General features: G+C 57.5%; 9 protein-coding genes across 9 annotated transcripts; 4 read left to right on the top strand and 5 right to left on the bottom strand.

The window, feature by feature from the left end:
* Positions 1-773: 773 nt before the first annotated feature.
* On the bottom strand, positions 774-2799 carry B0H64DRAFT_415122 (uncharacterized protein; the record flags this gene model as incomplete). The annotated part of the gene is made up of 3 exons (XM_062805079.1): positions 774-1762; positions 1908-2489; positions 2796-2799. The coding sequence occupies 3 exons, from the start codon at positions 2797-2799 to the stop codon at positions 774-776; spliced, it is 1575 nt and encodes a 524-aa protein (XP_062661899.1).
* Positions 2800-4689: 1890 nt separating this feature from the next.
* Positions 4690-7282, top strand: B0H64DRAFT_73968 (uncharacterized protein). The gene is made up of 4 exons (XM_062808692.1): positions 4690-5437; positions 5499-5795; positions 5847-6094; positions 6147-7282. Exons 1-4 carry the CDS (start codon positions 4845-4847, stop codon positions 6857-6859), a joined length of 1851 nt encoding a protein of 616 aa, XP_062661900.1. The 5' UTR covers positions 4690-4844; the 3' UTR covers positions 6860-7282.
* Position 7283: 1 nt separating this feature from the next.
* On the bottom strand, positions 7284-8976 carry B0H64DRAFT_453641 (uncharacterized protein). Its single transcript, XM_062807245.1, has one exon. The coding sequence runs from the start codon at positions 8757-8759 to the stop codon at positions 7443-7445; it is 1317 nt and encodes a 438-aa protein (XP_062661901.1). The 5' UTR covers positions 8760-8976; the 3' UTR covers positions 7284-7442.
* A 1231-nt stretch (positions 8977-10207) lies between these two features.
* Positions 10208-12048, bottom strand: B0H64DRAFT_297697 (Alpha/Beta hydrolase protein; the record flags this gene model as incomplete). Its single annotated transcript, XM_062800084.1, has 5 exons — positions 10208-11260; positions 11318-11613; positions 11676-11771; positions 11854-11933; positions 12017-12048. Coding segments are annotated over 5 exons (1557 nt in total), but the record flags the coding sequence as incomplete, so codon positions are not given.
* A 500-nt stretch (positions 12049-12548) lies between these two features.
* B0H64DRAFT_73994 (cytochrome c oxidase assembly protein PET191-domain-containing protein) lies at positions 12549-13617 on the top strand. The gene is made up of 2 exons (XM_062808693.1): positions 12549-12752; positions 12811-13617. Exons 1-2 carry the CDS (start codon positions 12728-12730, stop codon positions 13194-13196), a joined length of 411 nt encoding a protein of 136 aa, XP_062661903.1. The 5' UTR covers positions 12549-12727; the 3' UTR covers positions 13197-13617.
* Positions 13618-13764: 147 nt separating this feature from the next.
* On the bottom strand, positions 13765-15499 carry B0H64DRAFT_317276 (uncharacterized protein; the record flags this gene model as incomplete). The annotated part of the gene is made up of 2 exons (XM_062800324.1): positions 13765-14516; positions 14569-15499. 2 exons carry the CDS (start codon positions 15497-15499, stop codon positions 13765-13767), a joined length of 1683 nt encoding a protein of 560 aa, XP_062661904.1.
* A 1747-nt stretch (positions 15500-17246) lies between these two features.
* B0H64DRAFT_415127 (uncharacterized protein) lies at positions 17247-17887 on the top strand (the record flags this gene model as incomplete). Its single annotated transcript, XM_062805080.1, has 2 exons — positions 17247-17357; positions 17507-17887. 2 exons carry the CDS (start codon positions 17247-17249, stop codon positions 17885-17887), a joined length of 492 nt encoding a protein of 163 aa, XP_062661905.1.
* A 477-nt stretch (positions 17888-18364) lies between these two features.
* B0H64DRAFT_385005 (Metallo-dependent phosphatase-like protein) lies at positions 18365-20892 on the top strand. The gene is made up of 2 exons (XM_062803042.1): positions 18365-19900; positions 19979-20892. The coding sequence occupies exons 1-2, from the start codon at positions 18747-18749 to the stop codon at positions 20397-20399; spliced, it is 1575 nt and encodes a 524-aa protein (XP_062661906.1). The 5' UTR covers positions 18365-18746; the 3' UTR covers positions 20400-20892.
* A 233-nt stretch (positions 20893-21125) lies between these two features.
* Positions 21126-22518, bottom strand: B0H64DRAFT_438867 (uncharacterized protein; the record flags this gene model as incomplete). The annotated part of the gene is made up of 6 exons (XM_062806384.1): positions 21126-21359; positions 21421-21804; positions 21860-22143; positions 22224-22235; positions 22296-22314; positions 22480-22518. 6 exons carry the CDS (start codon positions 22516-22518, stop codon positions 21126-21128), a joined length of 972 nt encoding a protein of 323 aa, XP_062661907.1.
* Positions 22519-22627: the final 109 nt, after the last annotated feature.

A 22627-nucleotide genomic window follows, 5' to 3' on the forward strand; every position in this document is an offset into this window, starting at 1 on the left:
AACTGGAAACCAAAACTCGAGACCGTTTGTGCTCCGATGTTAAGGTAACTTCATCAACGCCGCATGGTGTCAGCGGGATACGGATTGGACGGCAGCTGAAGATGACGCAACGGCCTCACGCTAACCACCGGGTCTCTCCGTCTGGCTGCGTGCCTGGGTCCAGAACGGAACCTCCACTTCCACAGAGTCTACGCTAACTAACCACGGACTGTAATATTACACACAACTGCAATTGTCTGCGGGTCGGACACAGGACGCTAGAATTGTTCATGATATTCTCTACAGCAGCGTGGCTCAACATACACCAGCCAGGGCAGTAAAAAGAACCGACCGGGGGACTTTATCAAGGTCCTCTAGTCTTAGCTGACTAACGACACTATTTCGCTTTTTGGAGGGGAGTTGTGTGTGCGGTGGCGGCCTCAAAAACGGTACGCTGGATTTTTTGACAACCTGAGGTCGAAAAACAACCATTATCTAGGGTCGGTCCCATCATGGCGCAACGTCGTTTAGAGACCAGCCCAAGCTAAGCTCCCGGGCTCCATTCCTTCAGCATGCCATCCCAGTGCCTGACGGGCTGTTGACAACTATCCTTGAGCTGGTATTACAGCAGATGATATTGCCAGAAGGTCTGCCAGAACGTGGGCCAGAGGCCCTCTCTGCGAATGCTCCTCCTGCCCGTAACCCTGGGTGCCCACACCCGAGCTAACACACGGTCAACGAGATGCGGGGCCCATACACCAGGGCAGAAACGGATGCCCGGGAGCAGACCTCGGCTACGTCCCCCCTCCGTCATGGACCGCGAAACTGTCACCAAAATGACCTGGAACATCGGCATGCCGTCCAACGCTTCCTGGGCCATGCTCAATGGCCACCTCTTCTTCGGCGTCGTATTCTTCGTCCTCGTAATACTCGTCGTCGTAGTACTCCTCCCCTTGATCGCCGTGGTCGTAATGATGATCACCTGCAGCGCGGTTGTCCGCGTGGTGATGCACATCTTGCACAGCGTTGCCGTTCTTAGCCGGAAGCTTGCTGTTCTTCTTCCCCTTGTGCTTCCCCTTCTTCATCCGCTCCCACTGAGCTCTCCGCTGTTCTTCCAACTGCCGCTGTTTCCGTTCCTTGATCTCGTACGACCGAACCAAAGCCTCGGGCGGGTGACCAAAAATCCACTCATATTCGCAGAAATGGCAGACCCACATCTCTTCGGGTTTCGGAGGGTGACGCTTGTTGTAGAGTTGTGTCTCCCGACGGCGCGCCTTGGCCGCCGCCAGGTACTCCTTCGTAGCGCTTCGGCGGGACGTCTTCTGAGGCGGTGCTGTATGATGAGTACCTCTTGACGACGCCTCTTTGGTGCCCGCGTCCGCGACATGCGGCATTCCCGACACGGCATGCCCGCCCTGCGCCGGTTGGGGGCCACGAGGCCAATTCTCTTTCCCTTGGTTCACCGCAGCGTGCTGGGGCATGGCCATCCGACGGTCAGAACCTGGCCAAGCCAATGACCCAGGGACCTGTGAGTCGCATGTGAATGTGAACTGAGTCGACGCCGGGCTGCGCTTAGCGGACGAGGGCTGATGCAGAAGGCTGATATTCTCCTGACCATGGTGCGGTGGAAGCTTTTCCGCCTTGGCGATGGCATTCGATATGATGCCAGTGCTCTCGCCTTTGGTAACTGTCAGCCATGTACCTTCGTGCTCAGGGTCAAGCCCACATACTGCTTCCGCCGACCCAGTGACCTGAACGTGGCTTGGTGGTCCTCCCGGCCCAGCTATTAGTCGAATCATAGAGGGGTCGTAATGGGTTTTTACCGCTTCGAGGACGACCATATCGTCCCCTACCCGGGCCGGGGACATTGTGAATGTTTGACTCGAAACCGGAGCCATAATGGGTAGTTGACGGGGTCAACGCCTCGCCCTCGCCGTCTGCGAATTGGGCACTAGATGTAAGCGAGCCCGTTCCGGTGGAAGAATCACTAATCGCATGTGCCCCACCCGGTGCAGAATCCCCCGCCGTCGGGATCTTCCTTTTCTTATTGTTAGTGTTCTCGAAAAGATCGTAGCCGTCCGCCGAAGACGCCGCCGAGGGGAGCGCAAGCGAGTCTCCATAACGGCCATTCTCTAGCTTTGGACGTGTGGCGAGGTTGGCATGCTGTAGAGCTGCTCGGCTCACTGCACCTTGGGTAGGTGTGCCATCCTCCGTTTTTCGGTCGCCCTCCACCTCATTTCCTTGCGGCTTGCGTTGCTCATGACGAGACGCCACCTCGCGGGAGGGTGCCGAGCCAGATTCAGAAGGTTCCTCTAAGAGCGAGTATGGATACGAAAACAATGATGTTGAGCTCCGCGGCGCGGGAGGGTACTGGATCGAGTCGGCTGCCTCGGGAGTTAGCCGCTCTTTAAGCCGCCGCTTCGGTAAGGGTCGTATAGGTCGGTCGGGGAAAAGCGAGGATATCGGTTTGGAAGCCATCTTGAAAGCCTGATCGTGTACTATTTGGGGTGCTGGATGACAATGTATTAGTTTACAAGTGACGCCCCAAACGACAGAAGCCGAAGAGAGTAAGATGTTGAACAACGGCAGAGATCTAGTCGCAGCCAAGGGGGCAGGCAAGTCCCACATAAGCAGCGTCCGACAGAAGTGCCCTGACGGGCGGGCAGGTATCTTCGCCCATTGCTCCGGATGGGAAGAGGGGCTTTATGTTGTGGGGGTAACAAGAGGGCAGGCACACCGAGTCGATGGTTGCGAGAGGGGAGGACTGGTTGTTGGTGGATGGGCGGAGGGGAAGGTGCAAGTATATGTTTACATACCCATCGAGACTGCATAGTACCCAAAATCATCAAGGCAGCAAACGGTTTGGCGACTCGGGATTGCAGCGGGGCCCCTCCTCCCACAAACTATTCCGGGGTCGCTCCTGCGCTGGGCCGGGTGTAAACGTGCAACCTTCCGCGCTTCAGCCAGCAAATACCCGATCGGTTGCCAAACGGGCTTAATCGGGCAAGTTGAAGTGGTCGAATCACTCCCCAAGCCTGGAGTCGATGCCTTGTTCCCTTTCTGGCTTCCGATAACGCCGTTAGCCTTCCCTTTCGAACCGGAGAGTATGAAAACGAGGTCTGCAAGAGACGCGGTCAGGCCGAGTAAAATGTGAGATCATCGCATCCGGAAAATACACTCCCGGCCTGCCGGTGCGGTGAGGTGGCCGGATCGGCCACCAAGCTGGGTGTCCGCGGGCTGGGATGCAGTGGAGGGCCCGGTTCGGGTCAGTCAGCGGAGAAGCACCCACCTTTTCGCTCGAAATGAGGTTTCGCAAAAACCCTAGGTTGAATTGTACGACAAGAGGACTTCAAAGCAGATCGGGCGCCCTGCGATCAACTCAAGGCAAGTCGGATGCTCAGAGTCGAATGAAGGGCTGTGACTGTGACAACAGTTTCTGTGGTGGAGGAACAGTGTGTTCAGCGCTGCCCGCTGCCAGTGGACGCACCGAAAGACCGGTTACATAATCCGCCCATCATGGCCCTGACCAACCCCTCGTTCAGCGCGGGCCGCGCTCTTGGTCCGAGGTTTTTCCGGATGCCCCTGAGGGGTTGGGGACCTCCGGGTTGGAAGGGAGCCCTTCACTGTGCAAAGCCCTCTGCGCGCCGAGTGTTCGCTCAGCTCCGTGAACTCTTCCAAATTCTCTCCAACTCCGAGAACACAACCCTATTCAGGGCCGAAGAACCCGGAATTTGGGGCTCCGTAGCCTTTTCGAAGCAATCATGCCTATTGTTCGCCTCGTTCTTTCGAACCTACTTTTTCAAAGGCCATTTATCTAGCCCCGGTCGAGCGTGATGTCATGCTCACATTGTTTGAATGGCACAGAATGCGGTCTTTGTTAATTACAGGAATTCACACTGTGCTGGAAAGCCGGCTCAGCATGGAGCTCGCGGGCCCACAAGCCCCGCACGAGCCGCCCCCCGGCGCAGTCTGCCAAAAATTGCTGCGAGCTAACTGAGCACTCGGGAAAAGAGCGTGTGGGACTGGATCCAGGCAAAGCGCTCCCGCTCGTCGCCCTCTGTTCTGCCCGTCCACTCCTCCTCCACCATCCCACCACTTCCCACGAGTTCCCGACCATTCGTGACGAATATTATTTCTACACCGGCTTCAGTCATGAACACGAGTTTTATTTTGCGAAGATACGCTGTGGATTTTATCCAAGAGTCCAAGCTTTAACGCCACGGCGCTCGTTCGGGGCAGCCTGCTCAACGCCCTCCTTCCTCCCGTCACCCCTTTGGTGCAGCGTCAGAACCGGTCTCCTCCCGTCGCGAGCATTTAAACACCCAGTCATCTTACCATTTCCACTACGATTGACTCTCTAGCAACACTCTCGTACACCACCGACCTCATTGGCGCCACTACCGCGTCGTGCCCTGTCAACCGCTCTCACTGTCACGTTTCCGAGCCAACTCGTCTCGGACCTCCACCACCCAACTCTCGCCGGCGCACAAATCCGAACGTCGAGACACCCGCCTCCATCGAGCAAATACACCGAGAAAAGACATTGTTCAGCCATTGGTGCGAAGCGCCTTCCTTGCGCGCCATCTCACCCAACACGCGGGTCAGCTCAGTCGTTGTCCCGAGGCCAGACTCAGGGTCCCAAACCCGACAAACCACAACAAGATTAGATCACTTTTCCAGACGAAGTTCGGAATTCGCGATATCAATAACCCCGCCTACCATACCCACCTAGAAATACGATCCCGATCGCTCGCCATTCGAGGCCCCGCCGTTACACAAGCCGATCGCGCAGGTTCGCCGCGTCCTCCGATCGCTTCTTTTCATACCGAGCCGATTCGCCGTCATTGTGGAATCTAGGATAAACAATGGCAGCAACGGACCCTCGACGGTCTTCAAGGGCGCGCACAACCCAGTCGCAGTCCCAGATCTCGTCCACAGCCTCGAGCCTCTCGGGGCGTCCTGAGCGCAGTTCCAGGTATTTCAACAAGGGCGGCTCGCCGCAGAAATCCACCTCAACGGGATCGCTGTCATCCGAACCGCCCGAAGACACAATCACAGCCGAGGACCCATTCGGGTCCCGACGCCGCACTCGAGGACAAGTTGAGGAGAGAGAGAGAGCCGGAGTCAAAACCGAGACTGCCGACATGGCGGACGGCGACGGTGATCTCCAGGAAGAGGACGAGGCCGTGCGCTGCGTCTGCGGGAACGAGGAATACCAAGGCCCGCCGCCGTTGGACGAAGACTCCAAGCATGGCTTCAAACATGCCTTCGGCCTCGATCCATTCTTCTCGGCCGACGTTACAGACGACACCGCGGGGTTGTTTGTGCAGTGCGATGTTTGCAAAGTTTGGCAACACGGCGGCTGTGTCGGGATCATGACAGAAGAATCGAGTCCCGACGAATATTTTTGCGAAAAGTGTCGCGATGATTTACACAAACTTTGGACGGCAAGCAATGGGTAAGTTCCACCCAGGACCGTGCAGACCGAGTTAACATGCTAACAACATGACCCTCAGCAGCGTTTATTCCCATTATCTTCCCCTTAAGCGAAATGGCAGAGCCACGTCTCGAGCGGCGTCTCTGAATAGCAAAGACACGGCTCGCTCGCCCACCAAAGAGAAAGAGACTCGGAACGGACGTGGGTCGTCCGCAAACCACGCCTCAAAAAGGCGATCTACGCTAAATAGCAGAGAAGCTGGATATGACGAAGCGGAGGCTCTGAGGAGGGCAATTGAGGCTAGCAAAGAGGAAACGCATCCCGATCCGGCCGAGGGTGGGAACAGACGACCGAAACGTGGACGCAGCGACAGCCAAGAGTATGCCCAACATCCACCTTAACCTGTCATATATCGCTGACATGATTGTAGGAAATCGGAGAACACAAAACGGCAGAAAACAAGCTCGCGATCCGCGTCACCGTTGTCCGACAACGCCGAAGACTCGGACGAGCCCGGCGCCGCCGGCCGGAATGGGGTACCAAAATCGAAAGCGAGAGGTGCGGCAGCGGTGCGAAGCCTTCGAGTTGAGAAGATATCGGAAAAGGAGGAGAAAGAGCGGCAGCGGGTCGAAACCGCGAACAAGCGGAAGGGCAGAGCCGACCGTCGACGAGCTGATGGTATGCCACCTCCCAAGCTCGCCTAAAGTTACCGACACTCACACGGATACAGACTCGGATCCTTCCGAGGAAATGCCTCTAGCGACTCGGGCAGCAACGCAGAAGGCAACACAGGCCTCGGGGGCCTCGAACGGGGCGGTTCTCTCGGTCCCAGAAATCGCCCGGCCACCGACGGCCGTCGACCCACCAACAACTTCGAACCCGGCACCAGATACGCCACCCACAATTACGGTCCATGCCAAGGCTGACAAGAAGAGATCACACAAGAAAAAGGGCCGCAACCAGTACACTCGCGACCGCGACGTTCACGACGACGAGTCACCCGCACGGTCGCAATCACGCGACATCCAAAAGGACGACCACGGAGCGCCTGGGGGCGGAAAAACAGGCGGAGAGAACGGCGGCAAGGCAACGACCAAGTCCAAGGGCGGGATGAACAGCAAAATAACCATGCACGACATGAAGAGGAGAGCAACGGCGCTGTTGAATTTCATCTCCCAGACGCAAATAGAGCTGGCGGGCGAGTCACCCACAGGGTCACCACCCGGGGCTGGAAGCGACACCAACGGCAGCTCGGCGGCGGCTCCGGAGAAAGCAGACAACGGAACCAACGGGACCCACGGAACCAACCAAACCCCGATGCTGGTGCTCGGGGAACCCGGAAACGCTGGTCCGGGGAAGGAGTTCAAGGAGCTTGGCTGCGTGGAGATGATGGACACCCTGACTCGGCGGCTTGTCAAGTGGCAACAACAGTACGCTGTGTAAGGCAACGCCGAGGGTGTTTGTCGTGGTGGTGTATAAAGGGGGTATTGGCGTCCTTTCGTTGCATTTGACGGCGTTTATGGTTTTTTTTGTCTTTTTTTATAGCATAGGACAGGCGTCTAGGTTGGGAAGGGTTTCTTCTCATACGCAACTTGCTTCGGCTCGTTCTTACAGCGGGCAGCATCTCGATTTAGGTAGCTCAGCTCAGCTATGGCTTCGTCAATAGGGATAGGAATTGGGTGGGGCTAATGTACGGGACGGTGGTTCTCACGGCTCGGTGGTCGGCTAATACCCCTTGTGGGAGGCGCTCAGGTCGGGATACAAGGACCGACGGCTCTCTGTTGATTTGTTTTGTTCGACAACTGTATTTATAGTTAGGTACTTGATACTGTCCAATGATATTGGGTATTGGATGACGGCTTGCCGCATATCTTTTGTATGGCGTTGCTAAAGTTGCTTTGGAGTCTATTGTGTTTATCACTTCAACCCAAATCTACCCTTGTTTACTTACTTAGCCTTTCCACTTCGTACGCCACACCACACTATTTTACAACCCATAATATACATGCCCTTCCCCCCTCCCATTTCACGCCGACCCCTCTCCTCCACCACCACCGCCCGCTATCCCCGCCCGCTTCGCCTCGTTCCTCGCCTTCCTCGCCTCCTTCTCCTTCTTCCTCGCCTGGTTCATACTCAGCGCAGTCTCCTTGGCCTCCTCCATAGCAGTCGCCAACGTCTCAGGGGTAACATCGTCCAACAGCACCTTTCCAAACCCACCACCCCTCCACTCCTGCACCGCCCACTCCGCCGCCGTGTCATAGTTGGCCCCCCCTCCCTTGGCCAACTTCCCCACGCGCCTCGCGACCGCCTCCAAAAACTCAGTCACATCGTTCGTCGGCCCCGCCATCCCCAACCTCTCCACATACCCTCCCCAACCACCACCACCACTATCCCCCTCCCCCAAACCCAAATTCAACCTGTACAACAAATAATCCGCCAGCGTCTCCCGCGGCAGGATCCCGTCCCGCACGCACCCCACCAGCGCCAGCTTGAGCATCTTCTCCGGGTCCGACACATACGGGATAAACACCCCCGGGGTATCCACCACAAACACCCCCTCCCCGACCCCGGCCAGCGAGGCATCCTGCCCCTCGGCGGGCACGATCCGCACCGGCGAGCTCAGCTTGCGCGTCACGCCCGGGTTGGACCCCGTGCGCGCCACCTTGGCCCCGCTGGCGCGCACCGCCGAGGAGGGGTTGTTGGCGCTGGATTTGATGCTGCGCCGGCGGAGGGCGTTGAGGAGGGTGGATTTGCCTGCGTTGGGCATGCCGACGACGAGGGCGCGCAGGCCGGTGAGGGAGTCGCGGTCGCGGGCGACGCGCGTGATGGCGGCGAGGAGGGCGGCGGTGGGGGTTTTGGTGGTGGGGGATTTGCGGAAGGGGGGGGAGGAGGAGGAGGAGGGGGTGGGGCCGGTGCTGGTGAAGAGGACTTCGGTGGCGTGGTTGTGCTGCAGGTGGAAGGTGCGCAGGTTGTGGGCGGCGGTCTCCGAGAGGGAGGGGGTGGATGGGTCCGGGCGGCTGTCGGGGCCCAGGTCGCGGTGGGTGTAGACGATGATGCGGGCGCGCTCGGCGGGGGAGGAGCCCGCGAGGGATTGTTCGAGGAGGGGGTTCCAGGAGGTGATGGGCACGCGGAAGTCGCGGCATTCGATGATTAGGCCGACGGTGGAGAGGGTCTGGCGCATGCGGGCGAGGCCGGCGTGGTGGTGGCCGAGGAAGAAGGAGCGCGGGATGTTGGACGACACTTCGTAGGTCTGGCGCGGCTGAAAGGCGGCGCGGCCTGCTGTGAAGGTGACGGCGTTCTTTGCGGCCGCCTTGGCGGTTGTGGATATTGGTGTTGAGGCCATGGTGTGGTGTGAGTGAGGTGTAAGTGAGGTGAGGTGAGAGTTGAGAGTTGAGAATGAGTGAAACGGGTAGTTGGTGGCTGTTGTGGACTAGTTTGGTGTGATCCTTTATGACTTCATATTTTCCTGTCTGCAAAATGAGACCTCATGTCATACGCCGGCGCCCTTGAGATCGACCCTAGCACTGTTTTGTAAGTTCCGTTATGATGCTCCGTTCCGTGTAAATCGGATGCGTTGCCAAGGTCGAACAATTTCTCGAGTTGAGATGTAAGCAACTATCGGGGTTTAACTTCCGATACTAGCATCCCCCCTTGACCCCAGCCCGGGTACCGCACCCGGTAACGTCGGTGGCGCCAGGGCAAACGTGAGAGTCCAGAAGAAAAAATCATTGAAAGATCATATGCTGTTTTATAGTATCTTGTAACTGGCCAGCATATACTTGGGTCGTTGGGGATCACACCATGCAAAGTGGTGGCGGAAAACTAAGAGCCATACCACACACGCACTGCGAAGAGAGGCAAAGGCAAAGTGTTTAATCTCGAAAAGACTAACATGATGTAACGATAACGAGCCTCTCCAGATTCTGTTTATGCCCAATCTAGCGGTTCCTCACCCGGCACACACCACCCATGCGACCCAATGCATGCAACCAGCGAAAGTACAAACTACTCCTACACCAATCGTATACAGCCAGCCAGCTCTAACACGCGCCATCTATCTCCCGCCCGACATCTCACTCCCTCCTCGAAGGTGGGCGTTTCCGCCCCTCGACCGGAACCTTCTTCTTCTTGGGCCCAGCCCCAGCCCCAGCCCCGTCTCAGACTTACCACTCTTCGAGCCTCCACTCTCACTCACCCGGCTAGTCACACTCCCAGCGGGTTTGCCTGTCACCACCCAGATGATTAGTACCATCCCAAAGATTAGTACCACCCCAACACCCATAACGATAATAAAGCCAAAAGCCAAAAGCCAAAAAGCCAAAAAGCCAAAAAGCCAAAAACCAAAGCCAGCCGCAATCACGTACGAGCTGCCAGGCCACCACCATCCCCCTTCCCAACCCCAGTGACCTCCTCCACCTCACTCTTCTTCTTCTTCTCACAAGGACGAGGCGAACGCGGGCGGGGCGCGGGCGCCACCACCTCGGCGTCCGCATCCCCAAGCTTTGGAACCCGCGGAACTTGTGTGCGACCGACCGGTGCCGGCGCCGGGATGGGTGATTCCGGGGTGGGCGGCGCGGCGGCCACATTGTCCACCTCCCCGCGCTTTCCCGTGATACTGCTCCCGCGGGGGCGGGAAATGCCCGGCGGGCCGCCGGTCGGCGAGGGGATGTGCGTTTCGCTGGGCGCAACAGCGTGAGGCTGCGGCTGAGGCTGCGGTTGAGACTGGGTGTGGATGCGCAGTGGCCGCCTCCGGGACGGCTCCGTCTCCTCCTCTTGTGCGAGACCGCCCACCTCGCTGCTCTCATCCTCCTCCTCCTCGTCGCCATGGTTGCTGCCCCCGCCGACTGCCGTGCTGACGTCGCTGTCGACCACGTCGCTGGCGCGGGCCAGGTGCTGCGCTGCCGTCTTCTTCGCGGCGGCGGCGGCGAGAGGCACGCCGAGCAGGCTGGAGCTCTCGCGCTTGATGCGGTAGCGGGCGTACTCCTCGCGGGAGTGCTCCGGGCCGGTGAAGCTCTCGAGGGCGTCGAAGACGTGGGGGAAGACGAGGTCGTGGACGTCGCGGGCCCAGAGGAAGTCGAGGTGCTCGTAGTGGGGGATCTCGTTGGCGAGGGTCTGGGCGGGCAGCTCGCGCAGCATGGCGCGTATGTCGACGAGCGAGTCGCTGCCGCCGTAGACCAGCACGATGGGCGTCTTGATGTTGCGCGTCGGGTACTTGGCCACCTTGGTGTACCGGCTCGCGCTCGGCGCGAGCCCCAGCGGCGGGTGCACGTCGTCGTCGTACATCTGGAACGACTTGGTGCGGATGATCTGGAACCAGTGCACCACCGACTTGGTGCTGGTGAACGAGTACAGGTGCGGGTACGCCGCGAGCTTCTGCGACGTGCTGATATTTTGGGTGCGCCACGCGAAGAGGAACGACAGGCCCAGGTCGATGACCTTGGTGAATAGCGGCGGGTACAGGATGGACTCCCACATAGTTGCCGAGCTGAGGATAGAGCGGCGGCCGAAGAGGAGGTAGAGGACCTGCGGAGAGGCTTTGACGAGGGCGTCGACGATGCCGTTGGAGAGACCCGCCGGCGACATGGCGGGTGCGAGGGCGATAAAGACGTTAACTTGGTCGTTGAGCTTCGGGTGGACCGCCAGGCTGGCGAAGGCCTGTGCGGTGCCCTGAGAGAAACCGATGTAGGACAGCGACTGCTGACCGGTGGTCTCGAGAATGTAGCCGATGCTGTCTGGGATGTCGTGGAACGCGAACTCGTCAATGGAGAAGTTCCAGAACTTGAGCGAAGTGGGCGACGAGTGGATCGACTTCTTGGAGTACTTGTTGCCGCGGTTATTCCCAAACTGCCATTGTCAGCGTTGTGTCCCCCGTCGTTCTCAACCCCTGATATGTGAACTTACCCAGACATCGAACCCCTTCTCAACTAGGGTAAACGGCAGGGCCCGCTGCTCATCGGTCAGGCACACCCACACCTCGCTGTTCATCAGCAGGCCGTGGTGCAGGTAGACCACCCGCTTCTTAATGCTATTCGGGCCGCGGTTGACTCGGACATCCTCCTCCCCCTTTCTCCACGCTAGCCGATGCAACCCGAGCAGGTACCCATCTTTCGTCTGCACGACGTGTTCCTCGGCGGTGTACCCGAACGCGGCGCAGAGGTCGACGAAGTCGGAGGCGTTTCGGATCGAGGTCGAGATGGCTAGTTCAGTCAGTCAGTCAGCCAGCATTCCACGCTTATCGCAACCCAGGCGCAACACAGACATTTCCTCCTCCGCTCGGCCCTCTTCTGCGCCGGACTGGCTAGCCTATTGAACAAGCGCCGGGATACGCCGTAGCACAGCTCGAGGAGCGATGATGCTATGATGGGGTGTTAGATGAACGAGTCCAATTCGTGGAACGGCGGAGCGGTGGGACAATTGCGCGGGGGGCGGATGCTCACGTAGGGCGAGGGTGAAGATGCGGACGAAGGCTTCGAGGCCAACGAGGAGGAACGATCCGACGAGGGCGACGTACTCGGTGCTGTTTACGGTCAAGACTCGATCAGCACCGCGCCGGACCACGAACATGCAGGTATCTGGCGGATGCGCTCTGCAGTGTCTCACATGTTAAGACGCCCCAGAAAGGGGACAGGCATCTTGGGATTCTTGGCAGGAAGCTCCCGAGGGATGCTGCCCCGTCATAAGCCCTCTGTTTTGTGTGTTTATGGTAAAATTGGGTAAGGTGAATTAGAAACCGAGATCTAGGCTCGAAAGCTACAAAATTCGCAAAATGTTCATGTTTGTGCATGGGAGATAATTGGGATGGCACAGGTCTCGGTCTGGAACGCACCCCATGTCAACGCGCGATGTTCGGTTGTGGGGGGAATTGCCTCCCAGGGTGAAACTGACCCTTGTGACATCATCCGTCACATGCGAATTCTGTTGGTCTTGCTGTGCCCGCCTCATGACCCCCTGTTGCGACGGGCGTGCTTACCCTTTTCCGGAAACAGAAAATCCCATGGCGAGCAGGTCGCGCCTCCCGCGCCGATTGGCGGTTTCCCTCTCAGACTTTCCTCTGTTCGTTCATTTGTGGCTTGTTGCGATCCAATGCTTGGGAAAGGAGTTGGCGCGACGGGGCCTTGAAAATATGTAATTACCGTCAGGTAACATTACCATTTCCGCGATCGAATCGGGATCCTCCCGAAGCTCAAGCCACTTTGCGCCCCAGGCTTGCAGGCAATTTGGTTCGTTCCAGACCTTCGGCTCAAGGTCGTTTGAAAGTCGGAATCGTCGATTACGTCGCCGACCGCAGCGCAACAGTCCACCACAGCCAAAATGCCGAGCTCATGTAAAGATATACGTGCGCGGTTGTCCGCCATCCCCTCTACCAGCATTGCGCATGCTAACATGAATTCAAGGAGCCGCGCTGGCGGAATGCCTGCAAGAATCCGAATGCGTGATGGTGCAGCGGCACTCGGCCGCTGAGTGCATGCGCGAGCCCCTCCTCAGCACCCTCCCTCTCAAGTGCCAGCAGCTCAAGAAGGGCTTCGGCGAGTGCCGCCGCGGCATGGTCGACATGCGCAAGCGCTTCCGCGGGAACCAGCCCGTCGCCTTCCGAAAGCTCGAGCAGACCGATAAGACGGGCGAGGGATACCAGCTGTACGCCGGCAAGTCGGCATTTGCGGGCACCCGCGGCGAGACGGATGGCAACGAGAAAGAGCCGCAGGACTGGAGGGAGGCCGAGAACGAGAAATACAGAGCTGCCGCTGCGGCCGCCGCGGCGGACAAGTCATCAAAGTCATGACGAGCGAGAATTCGCGCCATCTAATGCACTGTACGATAATGTGCCACCTTTCGAAGGGCGTCATTGGAGGTGGGGGCATAGGAGGCATTTGGGGTTTTAGGAAGGCAGCTTTGAGTCCATGCCCTACTTGAAGAGTTATACTGTGGTGAGAGTCCACCGGTGATCACACCAGGGTATACACCTACATACCTCCATACCAAATCGTCGAGCCCCGGTCCTTTCCGGTTCCTTCTCCGAGCCCGGTAGGAGGCAGGCGGAAACCAAGAGCAACCATCTATGAAGTATGGGCTTCCCCAACACCGAGAATCGGGAGCAACAACGATGAGCCGACAATCTTGTTTCTGGCTAAAATAACATTACCGAACTAAGATGAACCGATGCCGCCTCGCAACTTAACCAAACTAATACGCCATCCATCTGCGCCTGAAATCCCAAAACAATCTCCCACCAAAATTTGCTGTCACTCAACAGCTCCTAAAATAACGTGACAACTCGCATCCCCTGATCCCCTAAGACCCGATTCAACAAGAGATAGGAAACGACTGCAGGCCGAGAAAGCCGCCGGGGCTCAAGAGATATACACCGGAATCCGACTGCCCAGCAGCTCGCTCTTCGGTATCTGGACGTCCTTCCTGTGGAAATCGTGGAGCAGCAGCCAGCACATCATCCGCAGCACAAGCGTACACCAGATGGCCGAGACGCTCGCAGCAGGGGGCTCCCGGGGGCTCCCCGAGCCCGCCCGCGGTGCCGTTCGCCGCTGTTCACACCATGTCACGGCGCGCTCCCTAACCTGGCCGAAGACCTTGTAGAAGTAGAGGTCCATGAATACCTCCTCGCGCAGCTCTGGGCTGGCGGCCGTGAGTTCGCTGAAATGCTCCGCTCGCCGCCTCCCGCCCCTTCGGCCATCCCCGTTGGACATCCGCCTTTCTTCGTTGACCATCTTGAGAACTGCTTGGAAGTGCTCCCCGACCACTATCCGGACAAGATCCGAGTCGCTCCCCCTGAGGAAGTTATCGCATCTGTCCAGAATATCGTGCACGGTGTTGAGTAGCGGTATGGAGTAGGCGGGCGTCCTGGACTTTGCATCCCGGTACAGCGCTTCAAGTAGGAGAGAGGTGTCCTCTCCGAGCTTCTTGACGTGCGGTACTCGGGGGAGGTCCAGGTCCGAAGCCGTAATATTCTTCCAGTACTCCTTCACCAGCTGGGGTAGTTCAAAGGAGTTCGTACTCCACTGGTATGGCGTAGGGTTTGGCAACATACGGAAGGCACTGTTCCGTATGTGCAGCGTCTTGCCCAACATTCCCATGAGCTCAAACGGGACTATACAGAGTTAGCAACGACATCTTACTACGGAGTTGGTAGATATACATACCTGGGAAGAGATGGCTATGTTTTGTCTCATGGGAGCAAAAGTAGTTGGCTGTATTCGTATTACAGCCAACCATCACCATTGTCTCGGCGATCCTGTCTCTGCTACTAAGCTGGAGAAAGTTGAGGTCCCTGAGGTCCCTGATGGGAGAATCGATCCGGCGCTGATGCTTGTTGGTCTCCTGGAACAAGGTTGGGACAAAACCGCAGCACAGTTCCCTGACTTCGCCAACCGGGATCACCCTATTCCCCAGGAACTCGACTCTACCGTAGACCTGGAACGTGAACATGAGGCCGAGTTCCGGAATGTGGGTGCCTCTGAGCATACATCCGTTGCCCTCAGCCCGGTACCGCTTTTCCGACTGATTAAATTCCTTCCAGTGCATACCCATCATGGCCGCGATCTCGAGGAGGTGGGAAAAGGTCGTCGTTGCACAGGGCTTCTTGACGCTGGGTGGCATAGCGTCCCAGCTCTGCGTTTGGGTCTGGATCGCGACGGCGAGAGTGTGGTTGTAGAATTCGGTACTGGGGGTCGCCATCCGCGGACCGGTGCGAGAGTGCTTCAACTGCCACTCCTGGCTCTCTGTTTCCATCGACTGGAGCTGCGAGAGTAAAGTAACCCAGGATGCCTTCTCGTTGTCGGCTGCGTGCACCCGGTCCGCCCGCATTGATTCCATCTTCTCTTCATCCCTCGGAAGCAGTACCCTAGTCGCTTCCAGGCTTCTCTGCGTGCCGCACACGAAATTGATGGGTTTGTTCTTGATTGGGCCCTCTTTGTTGCTGGGAGGGCAGACGAAGATGACAGGAACTTCGAACTGCGTCTCGAAGCGAAACTCAGTGGGTCGCCAAATCCGCCTTGTCAAAGCCGACCAAGCCCCCATGACCTCTGGCCCGCAGTTTGGAGCCGTCCGGACTTTTTGCTGGGGAACAGACATCTGCGGGGAGCGGCGTGTGTCCGACGATCTTCGCCCGCGATGAGCCAAGGCGCTGAGAAAACGACTTTCTCGATTCCGTTCAATTCCAGTTTCAACGCCCGCATAGAACTCGGGATGGCGGAGCTCGCTCCGATTAATGATAGGATAATGAGAAAGAACGGAAGCGTTATCGGCTAGGCTGTAACTGGTCATGATGGTCTGCGTGACGGAACGATTACTAGTATCGCTGGAGTGAATCGAAAACTCGTCCAAGGGACGCTGCTGGGTACGTCGATAAACACCGGTTTCGGCCAACGTCTCTTCGAATTGGCGCTTGATCACAGGTATGCGGCTGGCGTCTTGCGTGGGACTCGACACCTTAACCGCCACAGTTGAAGGTCTTCGAGCAGAGGTTGTATCTGAGTGTGTACGGTCATGCCCAGGCATTTTCGGGGAAGGCGCGTCGTTAAGACAGGCCTCGAACATCCGTTCCATGCGTTCCAGACGCTTCTGGATGTCGAGGTTGCCCTCAATAGCCGTGTTGATTCGAGACTCAAGGGTTAAACGAGATTGCACAGCTATGATATCAGACTCGCTGCAAGGATAATTAGAAAGCTTCCATCCGATTATATGCGAATAATAGTGACTCACCACTGAAAGATATTCAGGATAAGAGTAATAGAACCCTTATGAACTTGCATTTTCATGATGGGCTTCGCGATATCGTCCTGCGCCCGAGCCCACTTGACTTTATCCCACCTCTTCATCAACGCCGGGTCTGACAACCCAAACGGCTTGAGCATATTGACGAGATTGTCGAACAACCCGACCAGCTCGGACACGGTAACAGCTGCGTCCTGGACCGTCACCAAAGCTCGGGTATCTTTGGGGATCGAATCAAGATGTTCGAAATAGGCATGTAGCCTTGCAACCGTTGAACGCACGTCGTTGACTTCGGCCAGTGCCCAAACGACCGACTTCGGGGCGTCCCGGATGGTGGATTTGAGCGTGTCAAGGAACTTGATCACCGTCGCCGCTGCCCCGAGGAGTCCGACGGTACCGGCGATAATGCTGAGGGGGTCCATGATAAGGCAAGATACCTCGTGTCAAAAAGATACCGGGGAGCACGAGGGGTTGAGCATGAATCTGGCATGAAAGGGGATACACTTCGGAACTTAGTCTTCATAACGGCTGGCTGTTGCCGGTAGTTAAATGTCTGTCTACCCAACCATATCTACATGGTCCCCTCCACTGTCAGCCCCCGGGCAGACGCCCGTCAAGCGAATGGCTCCTGGAGACAAGGCTGGCGGTTAACGTGTCTCTCGGTTGTTATTGGCTGTTAGTCGTGGTTAGGCGCTCTCAACCGCGGTCGGGTCGTGGCCCCGGACGCGGGTGTCAGGGCGCCCTCGGCGGATGCTTAGCGCGCGGCACAACGTGGAGGAGGCGGAGATCGACACAGGGATTCTCCCATCGCGGTTTCACATTCGACCAAGCGGGGGGCCTGCTTCGAGATGGATGTCTAAACGCTCAACGCTCCCTAGACGTCTGTTGTCTGCTGCGTGAAGAGAGAGGGTGCTCGCAGATAGAGCGCTTAACTGTAGCCGGGTGGCCCCCGGCCCCCGGCCCCCCTGTCAAACCGTTGCAGCAGGTCTCCCAAGAAAAGCCCGAACCTGCAGCGTATTATGTACTGTCGCATACGCGCTCATCACCACCTAGGAGGCAGCCGGGCGAACTCCGGTTTTCCAAAGAGACTCTAAATTCGATCAGCATGGATCCCTTCAGCATTCCCATCACACCCGTCACTCGGCCCCACGTCGAGGTCGACCCGTCCCTGCTCATCATCACAAACGGGGACATTATCGATACCCCGGTCCCAGAGGTCCGCGCGCTAACAGAAGCGCGCTTCAATAACTTCAACCGAGACGGCATTACCCATGTTGTGATCGAGCAAGTCAACCATGACATATCTTTAAGGAATACGAAATCCGAGGCTAACCAGGCACTTCCAGGATCACGTATTCCCGACAGACGCAAATCTTCCATTCTATCGGCTACCAGTACGACTGGAACCTTCCGGTCCCTTTTTGGAATTTCCTCGGGCGAATTGTCGCCAAGGGAGTCTTTGACGACCAGACCGAGCTCGAGTATCTCAACACTTGTGCGGTGGGCCGACGAGAGTTCATCGCTTACACGACGGCCGCGTGGGCGGCCGCTGTAGATGCACGGAAAGCGGCAGGCGAGGCCGAGCAGCCGCCGTTCACCGTCATCGAGGTGAAGTTCAAGAGGCCGGAGGCGGGACAGCCAATCGAAATGACTTGGGCCCCTGCGAGAGCGCTAATTACGACCAGGGTCGCGAGGATGAGGCGATGTAGGTTGAGGATTTGCCCGGGTTCTGGAAGACGCAACTGACTTGGAACCAACACAGGGAATGATCATTCTGATAGGCCAGAAGACTGGTTCGTCGCCAAGGAAGCAGGCGTCGAGGAAGTCGGCGTCAAGGAAGAAGTAAGCGTGAGTGGTAGAAAACCACAGGGCCAATGATGGCCATTTTTAGTGCGTGTCACGAATTTGTAGAAAACCACGGACTGGGCAAAAGGGCGATGGGCGTAAGAGGGTCATTTCTGTACACTCTTTTTTTACTTGAGGTGATGTTTTCCATGGGGAGTTGAAGAATATTAGAATCAGAGCTGAGAAAAGTTTAAACGATCTTCACGACATCGTTTAGAAGATCAGCGACAGCAAGGCGCATTCAAGGTGGTTTTCCTTTCTTTTTCGCGTCAAACCTCACGACAACAAAGCGAAACGTCGATCGCGCCAAGAATTTATCTTGACTGGGCGGTCGGTAAATGGCCCGAGCGATGCCATGTCCACTCGGTCCCTGCAGCAGCTGAACGAAAGTTGCCGACGACCCGAACGGAAGTCGACTAAAACGGACTAGGAATTTTCTCGTTACCCCAGGTAGGCAAAAACCACCGACTCACTCACCCAATGTATTTGCAGTCTGGAGTTCGATTGTCTCAAAGCTCGAGCGCTTGCTGCGCTTTGGGCCTCAAGATTTTCCTTTGCCATGGAAACCTGACGCCCCTACCCGAGAATTTCGACAATCATAAATGCGTGACTGCGTCCTTGATGAAGCCAACGACCGAGACGTGACGAGGACACGTAAAAGGGACTTGTTACACAACACCTCGGCTCGAGCCCCGTTGCCACCCACCACAGGTACCGTATTTAGCTGTAACTACGTAACCTGGTTTTGCACCAAATCTCGATGGGCCGGCAATCAATTGCGCGGTTCCTTCCTGGTTATCGCCGGGACCAGAATCGATCACCGCTATTCTTGGTCGTAGGAGGGCTTGCATTGCTGGCACTATGCCTCTTCACAACCCACCTGCCGGCCCTACCACACCTCACCGGCTTTCGCCCGTTTGGCGGCAATGCGGGCGAATACGGGATGACGTCGCCGGGACCCCACCATGATGGTTCATCGGAAGTCGGCTTGCTCCTCGAGGAGTCGATTGAGCTTGCGAAAGAAAAACTCGAGACTCTCACCATGGAATACGGAACCAACAAACACCCGCCGTTCAAAGACGACCCGCCACTTCTCGTCAAAGACCTTCCCCAAGAGCACATCCCATCTTATAGGCCCCCATCATCAGTCAGGGCGCTGGGGGAAGGTGAGGATAGGGTCAATGGAAAGAGACTGGTCGTCGTCGGTGACGTGCACGGCCAGCTCGGCGCCCTCAAGGCCCTTCTGAAGAAGATAGGCTTCGACCACAAGCATGGCGACCACCTCGTCCTCGCCGGCGACATGGTCACCAAGGGGCCCGACAGCAAAGGCGTCCTCAAGCTAGCTATGGCCCTCGGAGCGAGCGCGGTGAGGGGCAACCAGGATGATAGGGTGCTGGCCGCCGCCAGGGAGCTCCACCGCTGGTCGGCCAACGACAATCCAGGGTCGGACGATGTTGATGTTAGTGAAGTCGAGGACGCAGATGGCGAAGTCGGAACAGACGTCCGGGTGATGAGGAACCACGCCCACCGCGTCGCCCGGTCCCTCACCCGCGCTCAGCTCGCCTGGCTCGGGTCGCTCCCCATTATCCTCCGGATCGGGCACCTCCCCGACGCGGCCTCTCCCCCTTGGAACGCCAGCACCCTGGCCGTCGTCCACGGCGGCCTAGTCCCCGGCGTACATCTGGAGGAGCAGGACCCGTGGGCCGTGATGAACATGCGGAGTTTCAAGTACCCTCGCAAGGGCAAGGGGAAAAACAAGGGAAAACACCACAGCCAAAGCCAACAAGTCCCCGCCGACGACAACGAAGAACAACCAGACCACCTAACCACAGCAATGGACGACCCCACCCTCCCCCCAGACACCGTCGCAGTGCCCGTCGACACCCACGACGGCGAGCCCTGGAGCCACGCCTGGTAAGCCCCCTCCCCCCCCCCCTTCTAGCCACCAACCCCAACCAACCCAACCCACCGCTAACACCCACCCCCACCCAGGAACCGCTACCAAAACCACCTCCACCCCTCCTCCCCACACACCACCCTCGTCATATACGGGCACGACGCCAAAGCCGGTCTCCAAACCGACCCCGAAGCCGACATATCCCCTTACTCCCCCTCCCCACCCAAACACAAGAACAAAAATAAGTCCGAAACTCAAACGAACAAAAAACACAAAAAGCAAAAGAAAAAGAACAAGGGCCACCGCTACGCCTACGGCCTCGACTCCGGCTGCGGCCACGGCCGACAGCTGACGGCGCTGGTGATCGAGGCGGTGGCCGGGTCGGGGGTAAGAGCGGGGCAGGGCGCGGTGAGGCACCGGATCGAGCAGGTGGATTGTGCGGATCCGGGGGCGGTGGTTGGTGCTGGGGGGGTTGAGGGAGAGGGACAGATGGAGCAATGGGAAGGGGACCTATAGGGAGGGGGATGGGGAGGGATGCAGTCAGCGGGTTATTGCGGGGTGAGGGTTGGTTTCCGTCTGGTCTGAACTGATCTGGGCTGGTTCGGTCTGAACTGGTCTGGGCTGGTCTGAACTGGCGTGTGCGCCTGGTCTAACCTCGTTCCTGTTTGATCTGGTCTGGTACGGTGGACGGTACCTGTCTGCGGCCCGCTGACTGAGTGGACTCGGAATTGAGTGCGGCAGGGTGGTGGTTACACAGCATGCCGTCGGCCGGACTGTTGCTTGGGTGGCATCGGGCTGCCGGGCTGCCTTCGTTCTGGGGTGAGAAGCCGGTGTGTTGCATATGAGCGTTCAAGCGGTTGCGTTGCATACATTTCACCAGAGCAAGCGTTCTGCGCGTAGAACGGCGTTTTGGATCGAGTTTGGCGAGTTGCCTCGTGGCATGGATATGACACAAATCTGCATGTATCAAAACATTGGCAGGAAATAATGATAATATCTTACAACCCCGCTTACGAGTCTCAAAAGGCCAGTGTAGACCATTGGTGTTGATTGGCAAACTTGATTTATTTGCATCCTGTAACTATAGCAGTGCTGGCTTGCTCGCATGCTCAATAACCAGTCCAAGCGACGCGTCATTCTTGCTAAACGATAACCCATTTTGTGTGTGCGCGGCAAACAGTCCGGCTCAGTCTAGAGTTGTCATAACGTCCATTACCATCTCCTCCCTCTTCCATTAGCCGTTTACTGGAGCTTAGCCTTGATGATGCCCTTGAGGGTGACGGCGTCGGCCGCGAACTTGCTGATGCCCTCACGGAGCTTCTCGACGGCCATCTGGTCCTCGTTGAAGTCGAAGCGGAAGTTGGCCTCCTCGTTGATGTAAGTCTTCTTCTCGATATCGAGCGAGCTGGCGCCGGACGCGTCGAGCTTCTTGGGGACGGCGGCGGTGGAGTTCATGAGCTCCTCGAGCAGGTTGGGCTGTTGCCGAGATTAGCATTGTCAAGCTCTGATACTGGTAAGCCTTAAGAGCAAAACTTACGGAGATGGTCAGGTAGTCGCAGCCAGCGAGCTCAGTGATCTCGCCGGTGTTACGGAAGGAGGCGCCCATGACGATGGTCTTGTAGCCGTACTTCTTGTAGTAGTTGAAGATGCTCTTGACGCTGGCGACACCCGGGTCCTCCTCCTTGGCGTACTCCTTCTTGTTGGCAGCCTTGAACCAGTCGAGAATACGGCCGACGAAGGGGGAGATGAGGAAGGCACCGGCCTCAGCGGCGGCGATGGCCTGGGGAAGGGAGAACATGAGGGTCAGGTTGCAGTTGATGCCGTGGTCCCGCTGCAGGATCTCGGCGGCCTTGATACCCTCCCATGTCGAGGCGATCTTGATCAGGACACGGTCCTTGCTGATGCCCTCCTTCTCGTAGAGCTGTCTAGGGGGTCAGCCGATGTTTTTTGTCGGCGATTGGATGTAGGAATCAGACCTTGATGATGTGGAGCGCCTTGTCGACGGACGCCTTTGTGCTGAAAGAGAAAGCGGCATCGACCTCGGTGGAGACCTTGCCGGGGATGATCTCGAGGATCTTCTTGCCGAACTGGACGAGGAGGTTGTCAAGAGCAGAGTCGACCTGCTCGGTGACGGAGCCACCCTCGGACTTGGCCTGGGCAACCGCAGCGTCGAGGAGCGCGGCGTACTCTGCCTTCTTCGTCGCGGCGAGGATGAGGGAGGGGTTGGTGGTGGCGTCCTGCGGCTTGTACTTGCCGATGGCTGTGAGATTGTGAGTATATTTTCGTCGATGAAAGACTCGCAGAGGAACACGGTGGCGCTAAGCGTTGGGGGTCACTAACAGACGAAGTCACCTAAACACGTCAAGTTAGCGAGGGGTTTTCAACAACGGCTGATCCAAGAAGTGGACTTACCAGAGTCACTGACAACAACCTATGATCAAGCAACGCAGTCAGCAAAGATGTTCTCATAACCGCGAACAAAACGACCGATGATTCATGGCGCAAACCACGAGGGTAGCCTCGCCGATCGTTGCTCGGGAATCAAGAGCTTTCTCCCCAACGAGGGGTTTGGTGGGGTAACTGTAACTGAACTTACCGTGCCAGTGGCCTTGAGCTGCTCGAGAGAGTTGGCCATGATGGGCAAAGTGAATTAACTGAAAGGCAACGGGGTATAAAGGTTTGAAGCTTTTGGGATAGGTATCAAAACGCAACGCCCAAAGGGAAATTTTCAAGGTTGCAAGTTT

Source organism: Chaetomium fimeti, assembly GCF_033439085.1.
Source record: "Chaetomium fimeti strain CBS 168.71 chromosome Unknown B0H64scaffold_2, whole genome shotgun sequence".
Classification (NCBI taxonomy): domain Eukaryota; kingdom Fungi; phylum Ascomycota; class Sordariomycetes; order Sordariales; family Chaetomiaceae; genus Chaetomium; species Chaetomium fimeti.